Below are 18,039 nucleotides of genomic sequence, written 5' to 3' on the forward strand. Positions count from 1 at the left end.
ACACTCCCAATGCAGGGGGCCCGGGTTCAATCCCTGGTCAGGGAACTAGATCCCACATGCATGCTGCAACTAAGAGTTTGCATGCCATAACTAAGGAGCCCACGAGCCGCAACTTAGGAGCTCTCCTGCCACAATTAAGAAGCCCACGTGCTGCAAATAAGGAGCCAGCAAGCCACAACTAAGACCCAGCAAACCAAATAAATAAATAAATAAATAATTTTTTAAAAAAATAAAATAAAAATAAAAAATCATCTATATGTGAAGGGCTCTGAAGTCTCCACCTACACTCAGGCCTCTGCTCTTCACGAGGTCCTCCCCGGCCGTCCTACATACACGACAAACCCCCCCCCCACCCCGCCCCGGCCTGGCTCTTTGCCACAGCACTTACCACCTTCGAATACACTCAGTCGTTTACTTATTTATAGCATTTTGTTACCGTTTGTCTCCCTTAGCTCCCACTCAAGAAGAGAAGCTTAAAAAAGAATAATAAGCTTTACGAAGGAAGGGATTTCTCCTGTGATGCTCACTGATGAATTCTCCATCGACTAGAAAAGTACCTGGCACGTGCTCAGCACATGCTAGGTGCTCAAAAAATATGTGTCGAATGGAGGAATAGAGGGATGGGAAGGACACAAAACATAAACTCTCCTCAGTCAGCAAATTCAAAATCCCTTGCCAACTTCATAAGGTTTGGAGTAATTTTACATTTTTCTTCAACGTAAAAGCCTAGAGTTCTGAAACTTACCACAGCATAGGAGAAGAGGAAGATGGTGTCAAGTGTTCCGAGGAAAAGAGTGGCTTCCTCTGCACTGGGAAACAGATGGTTGCTGCTCCAGATCTGCAGTAACACAAGAACCAGTCAGTCCCGCTGGTCCAAAGCACCTTCACACACAACTACCACCAACCCCCGCATCACCGGGTGGTGATGCTGAAAAGAGCAAATCAGCCCTCTGTACATAAGGGAAACACATATGCAAAAAAGGTCCACAAGGCCAAAGTCATTTGCATAACACTAAAATGTTATTTGCTTTTTCCCTTTGACTTTTCCATTGATGGTGCAAAAGCAGTGGTGGGTAAAACTCCTGTGCCTCAGCACAGATCAAGGCAGTTACACAACTGTACTATTAATCACTGTATTCTTTAATGCCACGCAGTTTAAAAAAAACAAAGGCAATTTCACTTAAGAATGTCCTTGGCACATGCTAGACGCTCAACAAATATTTGTCGAGCAGTAAAAATTATTGATTTTATTAAATCTGGCCCGAGTACATTTTTTTAAATATTTCGTGTGATGAAGCAGAAAATATGCATACAGCACTTATGCACACCAAAGTATGATGGCTATCTTGAGAAAACTGTCTGAGCTGCAAGCTGGAATGTCATTTTTACTTGAAAGAGTGACTGACAAACAAACCCTAGTTATTCAGATTTGGGTATTTGGCAGATATTTCCTCAGAAAAGAATGAAATGAGCCTGTCACTTCAAGATCCATTCAAAGTACAAGACAGACAAATGGATCTTAATGCAAGTGTATAAAAAAGTTAATGAATACAGTTTCAGATTCCACATTGTAACTAACCTTTAAGAAATTGCCTCTTGTCAAATTCTCATGTAGTATCAAAGACAAATATCCACAATTAACAAAAAAGGCTATTAAAATACTTCTCCCCTTCCTACTATGTATCTGTGAAAGCCAAATTCTCTTCATATACTTTAAAGGATCAAGCTGCAAGAGACTGAATTCAGAAGCAGACATGAAAACCCACTGTCTTCTATTGAGCCAGACATGAAGAGATTTGCAAAAATGTAAATCAATGCCACTCTCCTTATTAAGTGATTTTTTTCCATTTTGAAAGTCATTTTTCACTAAATGTTATTTATGTTAACGTGTTATGGGTTATTTAGTTCATTTAAAAATAATTTAAAACCAATGTATTTTTCTTCAATGTCTTGGTTTTAATTTCTAAAACCGTAAGTCTCTATAAATACAAACCCATAGCTCTTTGGGGTCTCCAGACCAAAAAGTTGTTATACTAAATGATTTCTGAGATGGGTTATTATAGAAAATTTGACTTTGGAATATTAAAGAGAAAAATCACAATCAGCAACTTAAAACACACTCTACCTTTTAACAGAAAGTAAAATCCCCAAATTGTAAGAGAATATATAAAGTGTGATCCTAAAGCATTGTGACTCACTTCCATGAGGCTTAACGCCAACAGTCTTGTTACTTTCCCTCACACACTGCTTTCATGAGCGATAAGAAAGCAGCTCACACGGCTGAGACCCATCAGTATTTCAGTGTGCCAACTTGGGGCCCGAAATATCTCCAATTAGAGTTATTTTGCCACCCTCCTCTCTAACCACAATCTTTGATCCCTGATGCCATCCAGGCTCAACAGGACCCAGAATTAAGCCCTGTGGGGCACACACCAACGTGAGGAGCTCACATTCAAGCAGTTGCTCCGAGTTTCAGGATTTTTTTCTTTACTCTTACGAGAAGCCACCAAAATCTCCCTGCAGGTGCGGCTGCCACAAAAACTGACAGGTTTCAAACAGCTTTTTTCTGTTTAAAATTCAGCTGAAATACACTTCTGACTGCCTACTTAACAAGTGTAAACAAACCCCAAAACTAAAAAAGAAAAAACAAAAAAAGCAGGACTAACAAAAAGATTCAGAAAATAGGATAAAAGAGAAAAGGCTAGTGAAGAAAGTTAACATCGATAATACAGCTATACGAACAGGAGAGGAGATGACTGTCTTGAGGAAAACTGTGTGAGTTGACAGCTGAAATGTCATTTTTACTTGTAAGAGTGACTGACAGACAAACTCTAGTTATTCAGATTTGGGTATGTGGCAGATATTTCCTCAAAAGAGAATGAAATGAACCTGAAGGTCATCAACAAAGTGACTTTAAGGTGCTCAAATCTCACCCGCTGGCCTGCACATATGCACAACTGCCATGTGAAAGGACCGGCCTTTAAGTGTGGAGGCCTTTCTTGTGTTGTCAGGGGAGGGCCTGCATTAAGCTACGACGACCGCTACACACGTTGGGGCACTTCCTGGAAACACAAAAGGTCGCAGTGTGGGTTTCCTAAGTGAGAATGTTTATCACAGAACTACAGCTATGCGTGGGGGTGGGGAAACTGACACGAAAGCACTTCCTGAAGCCGAGCTCGGAGGATAAGCCGAAGCTGACTTGTGTTCAGGGGTCAGGTATCGGTTGCTGTGAGAATCTGAGTCAGAGCAGCTGTGGCCGAGGTTGAGCTGGAATGTTGAGGGCACCTTGAATCCTGCTTTCCTCTCCTGGAGAGAAGTTTAGACTCTCTTACACTATTCCCTACACCCTGGAAGGACTGTGCTGTCTGGAGAGTTACGACTTTTTAACTTAATGGAACAAATTTTTGTTCACAATTTTCAATCAAGTTGTCCTCAAATCTTAGATTCAACCATTTCCTCTTCATTATCTATAAACAGAGATTCAATATCATGATCTCTTACTATGTCCAATGTTTGCCCATGTCAGTGGGACCCATTATAAAATCTCAAGGTATACAGACTGTGTCTGCTTAATTTTTTTGTAAAGCACCTAAGATAGCTATGCATAAACATAAAAGCTATAATAAGCACTTTTTGAGGATGCTGTTTGGGGCACTTAAGAAATGTTTAAAAACATATATAAACAAAATGTTTTTTAGAGTTGACTCATTTTACGTACACTTCTGGTTCTAAGAACCTTTCCACTTTGGACAAGAAAGTAAGTCTCCAAAGAAAGCTAGAGTTAAGACAGTTACAGACCCAGAAGCACAGGAGTGAAAGGTACATACTGCCCTAGCCACTCTGCTCCCAGCAGCAGGCTTCAGGAAAGAAAAAACCTGGATTTTAAAGTCTACAGAAGGGAGTGGAAGGTTGGTACTGCTCTCTATGAGGGCAGGTATGGAAATACAAAGACCTCCAAGATAAGTCAGAACCCGACTTCTACATAACCAATCCATCCAAGCTACTGAATACATAGTTCTGAAAACTCAGAATGGTGAAAGCTACTTTAATAAGCATCAATTAGGGGCTTCCCTGGTGGCGCAGTGGTTGAGAATCTGCCTGCCAATGCAGGGGACACGGGTTCGAGCCCTGGTCTGGGAAGATCCCACATGCCGCGGAGCAAATGGGCCCGTGAGCCACAATTACTGAGCCTGCGCGTCTGGAGCCTGTGCTCCACAACAAGAGAGGCCGCGATAGTGAGAGGCCCACGCACCGCGATGAAGAGTGGCCCCCGCTTGCCACAACTAGAGGAAGCACTCGCACAGAAACGAAGATCCAACACAGCCATAAATAAATAAAATAAATAAATAAAATAAAATAAAAAAAGCAATGTTTTTAAAAAAAATAAATAAATAAGCATCAATTAGAATAAGTAAGTAAGTAAATATCTTAGCAGGAAAGTTAATGCAAGTTCAACACAAGCTAATAATGTGACACGGTCACTGGCAGGAAAGAGTTACCATAGCAGACCTGATACGTGTCCTTAAAAAGGCCTACTTGCAAAAAAAAAAAAAAAAAAAAAAAAAAAGCCTACTTGCAAGGCTGGCCCCTGGAAACTTGGGTCTTGGGAGGGTTCCCATCAGTCCCTGCTAAGAGTGGCTCCCTGTACCTAAACTGTCTGTCCAAACAATATGGTTTGTGCTGAACACCTGCTTTCCTTATGGGAATGTGGAATTTTCGTACGTGCCAGGCAGAGGGTGCCTACATGACCAGCCCCAGTAAAAACCCTGCCACCAAGTCTCTAATGGGCTTCCCTAGTAGACAACATCTCACCGGAGTTGTCATGACTTGCTGCTGGAAAAATTAAGCACATCCATATTATCGCACTGGAAAGGGACTCTTGGAAGGTTTTGCCTGCTTTCCTCTAGACCTTACCCTATGTGCTTTTCCCTTTGCTGACTTTGCTCGGTGTGCTTCACTGTAATAAACCATAGTTTTGAGTCATATGCTGAGTCCTATGAGTCTCCCTAGTGAATCATCAAACCTGGGGGTGGCGCTGGGGATCTCCAACCCAGTTACCTGAAAAACAAAGGCTGTATAACCAGAAATTTAGTGCCTAAATCAAATCCTATTATTCTATATATTGGTCAGCCTGTACCTGAAAGAGCATATTTAGTGCTCTGTGTCACTAAACTACAGCCGAAGGAGCAGGGATGTTTTGCCTCAACATGAGAAATTTAGGGAGATGGATTTTCCTCAAATATTTAACAGGCTGTCCTGCAGCACGAATCAACTTAGTATGCACGGCTCAGGATAAAACCTAAGATCAAAATTAAACAGCAGAACACTCTTACCTCAGTATAAGAAAGAACTTCCTAATAATCAAAGTTAAATAAAAATGTAATCGTCCACCTAGAAAACAGGGAGTTTCTTCTCCCTGAAGTATTAAAGCAGAAGCTAGGTGGTCATCTGTCAATAATGACAAAGAAAGATTCTACACCGTCTGAGAGGTTAGGGCATATGACCTCTCTAAGGCCACTTCACCTTGAGGGTTTGTGACGAGTCAGTTAATGATCATTCAGACGTACTTACCGTGCACACAACACTGGTCAAGGTTCCGTCGAGAAATGTAGCTGTGTAGTCTTAATAGCCTGCCTTTTAAAAATCCCTGATAACTTCAATTCCAGAAAAATTGTTCAAGAGCATTTCCACTACAATGTCAGCTCCATGAGGACAGGCTCTTTTCTTTTTTTAATCCTCTAGGCTTTTATTGATTGACTGATTGATTGATTGTATCCTCAGTGCAAGACAGACTGAATAAGCAATTGACTGAATAACTTATTTACACTTCAGGGTATATTCATATAACCTTCGAATCTCTGTCAATTTTGAATTGGTCCAAATAGGGGAAATAATTTTTAATGAATAAAAATGCGGGGCTTCCCTGGTGGTGCAGTAGTTAAGAATCCCCCTACCAATGCAGGGGACACGAGTTTGAGCCCTGGTCCGGGAAGATCCCACATGCCGTGGAGCAACTAAGCCCCTGCGCCACAACTACTGAGACTGCGCTCTAGAGCCCGTGAGCCACAACTACTGAGCCCACGGGCCACAACTACTGAAGCCCATGCGCCTAGAGCCCGTGCTCCGCAACAAGAGAAGCCACTGCAATGAGAAGCCTGCACACCACAACGAAGAGTAGCCCCTGCTCACTGCAACTAGAGAAAGCCCACGCGCAGCAACAAAGACCCAACGCAGCCAAAAATAAATAAATAAAATTTTTTAAAAGTGCGAAGCATATTAATATATACCTATAACTCCATATAAGTTGAACTCAAACAACATAGTAAAGAGTGACAGGTATGGATTTTTGTATTGAGATACGGCATCATAAAGAATAGCATCTCCAGGACTTCCCTGGTGGCGCAGTGCTTAAGAATCCGCCTGCCAATGCAGGGAACACACATTCGAGTCCTGGTCCAGGAAGATCCCACATGCTGCGGAGCAACTAAGCCCGTGCACCACAACTACTGAGCCTGCACTCTAGAGCCCATGAGCCACAACTACTGAAGCCGCCGAGCCTAGAGCCCGTGCTCCGCAACAAGAGAAGCCACTGCAATGAGAAGCCCGTGCACCGCAACGAAGAGCAGCCCCCGCTTCCCGCAACTAGAGAAAGCCTGCACGCAGCAACGAAGACCCAACACAGCCAAAAATAAATAAATTTATTGAAAAAAATAGAATAGCATCTCCATTCCAAATAGTCATCAAAGAATTTACTTGGTCCAAAATGAATATAAGAGGGAATTCCCTGGAAGTCCAGTGGTTAGGACTCAGCACTTTCACTGCTGGGGCCTGGGTTCGATTCCTGGTCAGGGAACTAAGATCCCGCAAGCCACACGGCACAGCCAAAAAACAAAAACAAAACAAACAAACAAAAATGAATATAAGACCTGGATACAGACTCCCTGACTTCAAGTCACTTAAACAAGATAAAAACAAGTGAAATGATTATAAAGTACATAAGTACCTCGACATTAAACTATGTAATATGCAGTGCACACAGTTCAGGAGGGGAAAAAAATCAGCAGAAGCTGGGAAAAAAACTTGATAGAAAAAGTGGCATTTTATCTTGACACAAAGGAAAAAGCAAAATTTAGATGGGTGTAAGGAAGGTGAAAGATCATACAAAGGAATACAGGCAAAATCTCAAAGGCAGAAATAAGCATGGTACTTGTGAAACTCAATGAAAAAAACAGCCTAGCCAGAATTGTGTGATTTCAAAACAGTGAGAAATAGATTGGTTGAAATGGTAAAACAGACCTGAATCAGGGCAAGCTAAGAAATCAGGCAGAATAGGTTGGATTTTATGCCATAGGGAATAGTAAGCCATCCTAAGGATGAATGAAACAAAACAGAACTTAGAAGAATTTATGGGTGAGTGTGGTTCCCTTCTTAAATCCACCCTAGCACTTCGTTCTGCTTACCTCTACAGGCAGTTCAATTGACGTGTTAAAAGCACTTGGGGTCCACTGCTTAGAGATACTGACTTTGACATTGCTAAATGTTTTTCTTGACGCGTGGAGCAACGAGTAACTACAAAAGAGAGAAGAAAGACAGCTGAATGAAAGAAAAACGGATTCAATAAAATCACAGATATATTCCCATTTGTTTTATACAATTTGGAATTCTTCTCTTTTAAAAAAGAGAAATTCAGAAAGAAAGAAAGAGAGAGAGAGGGAAGGAGGGAGGGAAGGAACTGTTTTATAAGAGCTATCCACTGAAACAGTCTCTGCTAAGCAAAGAAACAATTAACTTGTCTTCTTCAGTATGAGCCCCCATGTTCATTCATAACATGTCCCTGGACCTAGAAGATGGAGATGTGATGGATTGCAACCCCTTTAAATCATGGTTGCAGTTCTTTAAAGGATTTTAAGTCTTTACCAACCACTGGCCACTCACTGCACTAGCCATTCAGTGGCTTTTTCCTTGGGGCCTGTCTTTTCCTCATACTGATGCCTCCCTCAACCCCTCACAAATGGATTTCCCCTAAAGCAAGCATCCAAAAGTACCTATCAACTCTTACATAATTAGAAAACCATTTTCCTAGTTTCTGCCTTAAAAAAAAAACCACAACCATCATCATCATTTGCAGTGCCTTCAATAAAGATTAATAATAAATAAAATCTATTCAGAAGAAATAATCGAAATAGTTGAGTCACAGGGTTATGAAAAACGTGCCCTTAACACCAAAAAGCCTGGCTGAAGTCATCTACAGACCACTAAGGAGAGCCACTGAGGGCCACTGAGTCAGACATGGACGATTCTTCAGTCACACTGACTGGTCAGGCTCTCACACGAGTGACCGAAGTTCCTCGAAGAGGTCTCCTACCATCTTTACTGCTCAAGGAGGCATAGAGCATTCCCTGAATACGCACATCCTTTGTTCGCAAGCTCCTGGTTTTAACAATTAAAGGACTTTATGTTAGAGCAAGGTTTTTCCATCACAGCAGTACTGACATTTTGGGCCCCCCAGATTCTCTATTGTGGGGGGCTGTCCCGTGCACTGCAGGATGTTCAGCAGCATCCCTGGTCTCAACCCACTAGATCCAAGTAGCACCCCTTCCCCCAGCGTGACAACTAAAAATGTCTCCAGACATCGCCAAATATGGGCAAGACAGCCCTCGAGAAGCACTGTATTACAGCCACATCATAAAGTGCCACAGAAGGACCAGCTGGTCTAGCTCATGACTCGCCCAGGCCAATCACTGCATTAAGCACTGGCCATGCAATAAACAGCTCCTTCAAAAGGAAAACAAGGACAAGAACAACAAGGGAAGAGTTTCAGTGGTCCACTTACCTAAAGAAGGTGAGCAGGAATACTACCACATGATGATGGCTGAACTGGGAGAGCAAAGTTCCTCTTTGAAAAATACTTGGCCAGGCCATGTTCCTCCTGACCTTCCTTCTCACCTTGACCTTAAAGTCTGGATAGTGAATGGTTTACATCATTTCTTCTTTCTGGAAAAACAAAACACATTATCAACATGACTCATAATAGGCCTATTATCCACAAACAGAATTATTTAGACTTACAACCAGTCACTGTATAATAAGGCCTAGAAAAAAAAAATTACATGGATTAGTTGACACCAGAAAACTAGGTTGATAATTATGTTTTATAGCTATTAACTAGTCCTTTAAAAAGAAATCCTTGGGGCTTCCCTGGTGGCGCAGTGGTTAAGAATCCGCCTGCCTATGCAGGGGATATGGGTTCGAGCCCTGGTCCAGGAAGATCTCACATGCTGCAGAGCAACTAAGCCCGTGCGCCACAACTACTGAGCCAGCGCTCCAGAGCCTGCGAGCCCCAACTACTGAGCCTGCGAGCCACAACTACTGAGCCCGTGTGCCGCAACTACTGAAGCCCGCACACCTAGAGCCGGTGCTCCGCAACAAGAGAAGCCACCGCAATGAGAAGCCCGTGCACCACAAGAAAAAGTAGCCCCCACTCGAAGAGTAGCCCCTGCTCGCCACAACTAGAGAAAGCCTGTGCGCAGCAACAAAGACCCAACACAGCCAATAAATAAATTTATTTATTTATTAGAAAGAAAAAAAGAAATCCTTGATTACCTCCTAACAGAACAAACTCTCATACAAACTGATAAGAAAATCACTAATTCTGACTGGAAAATGAGCAACGGAAATGAACAGACAACTCAGAAGAAATGAAATGAAATGGCTATTAAACTTATCAAATAAGAGTTCCAATCTCATTAGAACATAAGAAATGCTAATTATGGTAACAAAAAATGTTTGCATAGTTAAAAAAGACTGTGCTCAATGCAGCTCAAGGTCTAATGATCCTGAACTCTCATACACTGCTGATGGAAGCGAAAATTAACACAATTTTATAGGAAGACGATCTGGCCATGTTCATTGAGAGCCTCTGACACAAAAATTCAATTCCCAGGGATTTATTCCTAAAGAAATACAAGATGCATTCAGCTCTATACACAAAGGTAGTTTTCACAAAAAGTCGGAAGAGCTCTCTTATATGAAGAAATGAACTTTGTGCCAGTCATAAAGGAACAGGGGAAAGAGACAGGGCCACACCTCTGCCATCTCTTTCCACTACTTCCTCTCACCTCTCCTCTGTCCTCTCGGAAAGCCACATCCATGCTCTGACACCAAGACTAATTAAGCATAAAGTAGGCATCTACACTTAACGTCTCCAGCTATGAGTCTGCAGAAACAACCTAAACATGCAATAAGGGAATAATTAAACAAATTATGGTATATCCAAATGGCTGAATATTTTATCATTTGACATGATGATTAAGACTTTATAATAACATGAGAAAACAGCAAGTGAAATGTGTAGGATATGACTTACAATCAACTGAACTCTAGATTTACATAATATTTACAAGTAAACAGGGAATATATAGTTCTCTCTGGGCAGTGGAATTATGGGTAATTTTAGTTTTCTATATATTTTCCTAAAAATTCTACAATGAACATGTATATTACTTTTATAATCAGGAGGGAAAACATCCACAGCATTGTAAACGTCCTATAGTTTACCTGCATATTAGGAAAAAATTAAATTAAATTAACAGGGGCTTCGCTGGTGGCGCAGTGGTTAAGAATCCGCCTGCTAATGCAAGAGACACGGGTTCGAGCCCTGGTCCGGGAAGATCCCACATGCTGCGGAGCAACTAAGCCCGTGTGCCACAACTACTGAGCCCGTGCTCTAGAGCCCGCGTGCCACAACTACTGAGCCCATGTGCCACCACTACTGAAGCCTGGACACCTAGAGCCCGTGCTCTGCAACAAGAGAAGCCACCGCAATGAGAAGCCCACGCACCACAATGAAGAGTAGCTCCCGCTCACCGCTACTAGAGAAAGCCCGCGTGCAGCAACGAAGACCCGACGCAGCCAAAAATAAATTAAAAACAAAAACAAAAACAAAAAAGCTTTAAAAAAAATTAAATTAACAAAATACCTTGTATGATAAACATACTACAATAATAGTCAAGGTAGGAGACAAACTCAAAAGCTTCCAGCACTAAAATTAGTGAATCACAGGACTTTGCCCAAGGTTGTGTTCCCTGTAACTGCTATTTATACTCCCGTTCTCTATTACAATTTATACTACTGCTTGGTAGATGAACCCAAAACCTTAAATGCTGACAGACCCAGCTGAAAGGCCATTCTTGAAACTTTTGGATAAAAGATACAAAGTTGAGATGGTTAAAGTTATATAAACATTATAGCTGATTCACTTACTGGCTGTGAGCCCTTGGACACATCAACCTCTCTGAAGCACAGATTGTCATGTGTAAAATGGCCTATCTCTTCTGAGACCAAAATAAACAATGCATGTAAGGTATTAAGATAATTATTTTAGCCACTGATCTGCCCAGGGTTAATCCCACATCAGGAGAATACAGTTAATTTCATATAATCATTCTCCTTGAAAAATGTTAAAACAAAATTATGAGCCAAGTAAGACAACAAATTTCCACTCACAAAATGTAAATAAACTTTCTGTCTGTAATTCCAGGAGGTTACAAACCCGAGAGCTACTAGTGTTACTGCTAAATTTACCTCTACCCCCAAATTAAACATGACACCCAAGTGAAACAACTCTAAGTTTTAACCATTCTTTATATATCATAGCTCTTTGACCTGAACACACTCACAACTCAAAACACTGTACTGAATACTTCAGAAAAGGTTGTGGGTTATGAAATTCTATAATTAATTAGGTAAGAGAATAATTCCAAAAATGTATGCTCCAACAGATTGGAATTACTTGCTTCGGCAATAATGGTTGTGGATTTCAGGCCTGTACAGTTACATTAATGCTGTTAAATGACTACCAAGCCGTTTGAGACCATCTGGATTTAGTTTCTAAATAAACCACCTTTTCCTTAGCTACAGTGACAGGGAAGAAAATGCTTAATAAGTTCAACGGGAAAAGAGTTTAAACATTCATTCTGATGTTGGCAGAATGCCATTTAAAATGAATACTATTATAAACATCTGGTCTTACATAATCATAATCATTAATAATAATACCTTGCGTTTATATGTCCTACATCACAGAAGTGATTTCTGATCATCTGTGAGCTCTGGAGCCCTGCAGAAGCACGGAGTTTTTGCCAAGTCCGACTCTATTAAGCACATCCTACTTTTAGACCATTTTCTTTCCAGCTCTGAATATAGACTGAACAAATGTCTAACATTTTTCAAGCATATGTAAATGCTGTTATAATTAATAAAGCCAAAATTCATTTTAAGTGTTTCTGAATAGAAGCTTGTCATTTAGTATTTTCTTAGTCCATGGATACTAAATATACAACTGTTATGTGAGAACAAGAATGACCTTTAAAAAAAAAAAAAACATAAGAAGTAAGATCCCTGCCATCAAAAAGGATGCAGAACCATTGAGCCCTATTCTGCTTTTCAAGGCTAGTTCATGATCATTAACTCATCTGATTTGTAAGAAGCTTTCTGAGATCCTATAGGATCACCCACACAACATACTTTCCAGGATGGAACGCTCCATATTGTGTGATCAAGGCTGAATAAAAAGATGGCTTCACATGTGACACGTCCAGGCAGAGGGCAATCTCCCCCTTATAAACACTGCCTTGGAATATAAAACATTCCCCAAATTTCACTTTCCATACATATTTAGAGTCCATTCCAACTCAAACATAGTAAGATTTAAAGTTGTCTTGTAGGGACTTCCCTGGTGGCGCAGTGGTTAAGAATCCGCCTGACAATGCAGGGGACATGGGTTCAATCCCTGGTCCAGGAAGATCCCACATGCTTGTGAAGCAACTAAGCCCGTGAGCCACAACTACAGAGCCTGCACTCTGGAGCCCGCAAGCCACAACTACTGAGCCCACGTGCCACAACTACTGAAGCCCGGGCACCTAGAGCCCGTGCTCCGCAACAAGAGAAGCCACCGCAATGAGAAGCCCACGCACCGCAACGAAGAGTAGCCCCCGCTCGCCGCAACTAGAGAAAGCCCGTGCACAGCAACGAAGACCCAACGCAGCCCAAAATAAATAAATAAATTAATTAATTTTTTAAAAATAAATAAATAAAGTTGTCTCGTATTAGGAACACTTTGGGGGAAACAGACTGCAGAGTGGAAAGGGGAGAGACTGGCAGAAAAGGAGATCACCGGCCACTTCCACCTCATCGGACCCATCCCCACCCCACCCCCACTGGAAGGAAAGGCTCTCTGGAAATGGAGAGAAGCAGTTAATCTACTTCTCCATACCATGACCCTGTTCTGCGAGTTCTTACCTTTCCTACCCTGGCGGACTCCTGCCTGCCCCCAGATAACACTGCTTCCTCTGGGGTCTCTCAGGGAGAAGCAATCTTCCTTCTCACAACCACTCCTCCTCCTTCCGAGACCCCAGCTTCTCCGAAGCTCCTGGGCCTCGCTGCCCCCTGCCCCTCACAGCCGTCGTCTCCTGGTCACCTGCTGCCCCCCCTCTGCTCTGTCTCATGTCAACACCCAGATGGGTAACCTAGCAGACCCTTGTCCTCTTCCCACCAATCTTTTCCTCTATCCCACGAGAAAAACCCACTCCGTGGTCAAAACCCGGCCCGTGTCATCTACTAAGCAGTAAGTGCATCACCTCCCAAACTGCATTTCAAACATCTTGCTTTGTTTCCTTCCAGAAAACTGCTTACTTCATACTCCCCACCGCAAAGTCATTTTACCTCGGCAAGCTCCCAATTACGTCACCTCCCCATTTTTTCCCTTCAGCCATGACCCTCCTCCTGTCCTCATTCCCTTCTTTCCCAACTTAGAATCTGGACTATCTCCCTTACGGGCCTTTTTTCCTTGCTTGCCTCTGGCCTCCTCCCCTGGGCCCAAGTGGTTGAGTTTTGCCAGAGAAAAATCAAAGGAGCAGGCTGGTTTCACTTTTCAGATTCGAAACCACAAACCTCAAAGGGCATGCAGCTCTGCCCAGCAAGTCCACACTTCCCTAATGACCTGCTTTCTCAACATCTAAGATAACCACTTACACTTCTCTCTCTGAACTTCCAAGCTCTCTGTCCCCTTCATCTGGTACCACGGCTTTCTGCCAATGATTCCTAGAGCGCCAGCTCTAACTTGGACCCTCCAGGGCTCCCAGCGGCACAGCCAACCAACCACTTGAGGGCCCTCCTTGGAGCTGAAACACAATTTCACAATTCTTCACTTCCTCCCTCCACACCCATCCGTCCCGAGCACTGCCCTCAGAAAATGGTACCACCAAGGCAACTAACACTTAGCCCTCATTTCTCCTTTCCTCTCAGCTTCCGCATCCAACCCACTACTAAATCCAGTCCTCTTCACCCCAAAATTCAGCCCAAATCCATCCTCTTCTCTCCATCCCCACAGCCACTACCAAGGTCAACCACGCACGTCTTCTACCAAGCCTAGTGCAACAGCCTCCTGCAGGGTTTCACTATTGTACATCTAGCACACACACCAGCCCCCTGCCGCCCATCACTCTTCACACATCAGCCAGAAACATATCTTAAAACATAAATCAGCTGTCATTCTTCTGCTTAAAATGCCTTCTTCACGGTTTCCCAAGACTCATATAAAACCACAAAACAAGAGTTTTGCCACGGCCTCCAAAACCTGTATGCAGTAGATGCTATACACATACGGTAGAAAGTTCAAAGGGTATGTACACGGTGACACCTCCCTCCCTGTTCTCACGTCACCCGGGGCTCCTACCATTGCTTCTTCACTCTTGCAGAATCTGCACCTGTGCGTCCATTCCAGGCGTAGCCCCACACTACTCACACATACACAAATGGGAGCATACAGCACACACTATCCTGCACCATTTTTTTCCTTCACTTATCCGAGGTTGGAGGTCCACCCCATCTGCACCTACAGAGCTGCCGCAGTCCAGTCTCCTGCGGGACATCTGGGTGGTTCCCAATCCTTTGCCGGTGTACACAGTGTGGAGCTAGCCGTTTCCTTCTCCCCTGTGCCCGCCTAGCTCCGCCCCCCACCAGCATCACTCCTCCACAGGGCTACCGTCTCCCTAGCACCCAATCCCTTTCTTGCCCCTGAACACACCCAGCCCTTCCTTGCTTTGGGACTTCGCATTTGCTGTTCCGTTGTCTGACATGCTTTTCTCCTGGTTCTTTGCAAATGGCTTGCTCTTGCCTTTCCTTGGCTCAGCCTCAAGTGTCATCCCCTAGCGTGGCTGCCTGGATCGTCCTATCTAAAATGGTCTCCCTCTGTTACTACCTCTCCCATCTCCATCTGTTTCTTCCCTTCACAGCATTTCTCCCAATCTAATTATCTGCTTTAACTGTTCACATGTTTATTGTTCACCTGTAAGTTCCACATCTGTCTTAACACCACAGCTATAACCCCAGGGCCTAGCAGAGCATTTAGAATGATCAGTAAAGATTTTCTGAATGAATGAATGCTTTGACTGACGGCCAACACTGACTGCTTTCAAAGTGCCAGGCCCTGTGCTAGGCACTCACCATGTGCCACTGCATTTAGTTCTCACCACGTCTTACAGATAAAAAAATGGATTTTAGAAAGTAATATCTCTTAGGAGGTGAAAGGAGCATTCAAACCCAGACCTGACCCTAGACCCTACATTATACTGTGTAAGAGGGAAGGTTAAAAGGTTAAAATATCCCAAGTTGGGTAAAACACAGTAATTAAAAATATCACACATTAAACACAGAAGTATAGATCCAGGATGGAAAAAAAGCACCTTATTAGTAACAGTGGTTCTCGCACACGCTTAAATAAAAAGGGCAATTACTTCACTCCCTAGACTTCAGTTTTTATGTTTGCAAAGTAAAATGATTATGTATACTCAGTATAAAGAGGTAGGGGGAAAAGTATTAAATGGATAGTTGAGCTCGCCTATTGTGACAGTTGTGCATGCTGTAATTTACACAAGTATCTTTTTTATCCCACATGACCTCATTTGAAGTCGTTTCCCTGTATCATGTAAATCCTTTTATTCAAAACTCAAGTCTTCCTGTAATTTGTCTCTCTTCTTAAATTGTTCCTTACCACAGATGTAAAATACCTAGCACTTTTCTGTAAAATTCTCTCGGGGTTCCCTGAACCACGTTCTTCCTACCTATTTTGAACATATTCCGAAGACAACAGTTTTCAAGATACAAATCTTTCCCTCTCCTAGACAAAGGACTTATACTCAAGTTAATGGTCATTGCCGTGACATTTCCTTATCACTGGTGAACAAGACAAATCAGAACCTGACACAATGACTAATACACTGGATCCTGACAGCTAGTGAGCAACAAGACAGTGCACCGACTTTGAGCTTATGAAAGTATCGTTTCAGGGTTATTTTCTGATGCAGAGACCGGATATCAAAGATTAATAAAAGATTGTCATCTGAAGCCACACCGCGGCCCACACAAAGGCATAAAAGTTCCAGCTGGAATTCTAGACCTTGCACTTAACTTCTTTGAGTCTCAATTTCCTCACTGAAAGATTAAATGAGACAATTTATAGAGAGTTCTAAATACAGCACCTGGGGCTTCCCTCGTGACGCAGTGGTTAAGAATCCGCCTGCCAATGCAGGGGACACGGGTTCGAGCCCTAATCCGGGAAGATCCCACATGCCGCGGAGCAACAAAGCCCGTGCGCCACAACTACGGAGCCTGTGCTCTAGGCCCGTGCTCTGCAACAAGAGAAGCCACCGCAATGAAGCCGGCGCACTGCAACGAAGAGTAGCTCCCGCTCGCCGCAACTAGAGAAAAGCCCGCACGCAGCAATGAATACCCAACGCAGCCAAAAATAAATTAAGTAAGTACAGTGCCTGGCATACAGCAAACATTCAACAAATGGGAAAAAAAGAATTCAAGCATCAAAACGCTGAAGAAAGAAGGTGGCCATTAAGAATATTTTGCTCACCCCAGGAAATCCCTACAATCCTTTCAGTAAGTTATCAGGGGATCGCCTAGTTTCTGGAAACACCAAAAACCCTGTGGACACGTTCCCATAATCCCGTGAGAAGTGAGAACAAACAGACCACATTCTGCAAACAAGAATACTGAGCTAATGACGAAAAGCGATCAGATAAATTCCTGACCGAGACCGTGGTAGTTACCAAAAAGCAAAGCCCAGTTATTCCACTAAGACCCTCCTCCCTCTGTGGCCTCACTACATCCTCTCCAAAAGCCTGCCCGCCCTACCTGTGAGGCACCTTTCACCTGGTCTAGACGACAAACCCCTTTCTTGCACAGGCGCCCCCGCCACCGCGCTGGCGTGGGGCCCGGCCGCCGGCTCTCCCCGGAGGCCCTCCCGATCCTCCCGCTCCCCTCCGCTGCGGTACTCGCCGGCCCCGCCAGGTCCCGGAGCACCTGGGCGCCGAGGAGCCAGGCCCAGAGGGGAGGGAACGAGGGGTGGCCGGCCTTGCCCGCGGCGCCACACCCACCGGCCGCCACCTTCTGCTTCTCCGCCCCGTCCCCTCGTCGCCTGGAAGCTCCTCGGACCTGCCCTCGACTGCGGCGCCCCCCGCCCCCGCCCCCGCCCCCGCCCCCGCCCCAAGCCGGGTTCCGGCCCTTCTCGGCTCGGGCCCGGCGCGCCGCCGCTCGCGCACCCGAGTGCCGCAGTAGTCGTTGCGCTCCGGCCGGCCGGCAGCTCCTCTCGCTACGCAGCGCCCGCAAGCTTGCCACTCCCGCCGCCACCTCACCGGCGCCGCCGCGGCCAGGGTTTCCGGGCACTCACGTGACCCGTCGGTACCCGCGGCATGCTGGGAGTTGTAGTCCGACCGCGCGGCTTTACCTGAGGGCTGCTGGGCAGGGAGTGGAGGGGGGGAGGGGAGGGGGAGGGGGAGGGGGAGGGGAGGGGGGGGGAGTGTAGGCTTCCAGACGCCGCCGGAGGCCTGGGTGGACCCGGCAGCTTCGAGGGGGAAGTGGGGGTCCGGGGGACGGACAACGGCCAGGACTGTTAGGAAAGAAGCAGTGCGGGAGAGAGAGGATATAATCTGGGAAGAAATGATGTATATATAAATCATCTTTTTTTCAAAA

The 18,039-nt window shown here is 44.2% G+C and overlaps 1 protein-coding gene across 1 annotated transcript in view; it reads right to left on the minus strand.

The window, feature by feature from the left end:
* Positions 1-17,706, minus strand: part of SLC37A3 (solute carrier family 37 member 3) — a 43,686-nt gene extending 25,980 nt beyond the window's left edge. The window contains exons 1-4 of the mRNA XM_068549566.1: positions 17,610-17,706; positions 8,834-8,994; positions 7,461-7,569; positions 746-838 (exon numbers count right to left, since the gene is read on the minus strand). Coding sequence (XP_068405667.1) covers positions 746-838; positions 7,461-7,569; positions 8,834-8,922 — 291 coding nt within the window. The 5' untranslated portion in view covers positions 8,923-8,994; positions 17,610-17,706. The remainder of the gene's footprint in view (positions 1-745; positions 839-7,460; positions 7,570-8,833; positions 8,995-17,609) is intronic.
* Positions 17,707-18,039: the final 333 nt, after the last annotated feature.

The sequence above is a fragment of the Eschrichtius robustus genome, chromosome 8 (assembly GCF_028021215.1).
Source record: "Eschrichtius robustus isolate mEscRob2 chromosome 8, mEscRob2.pri, whole genome shotgun sequence".
In the NCBI taxonomy this organism is placed as follows: Eukaryota; Metazoa; Chordata; class Mammalia; order Artiodactyla; family Eschrichtiidae; genus Eschrichtius; species Eschrichtius robustus.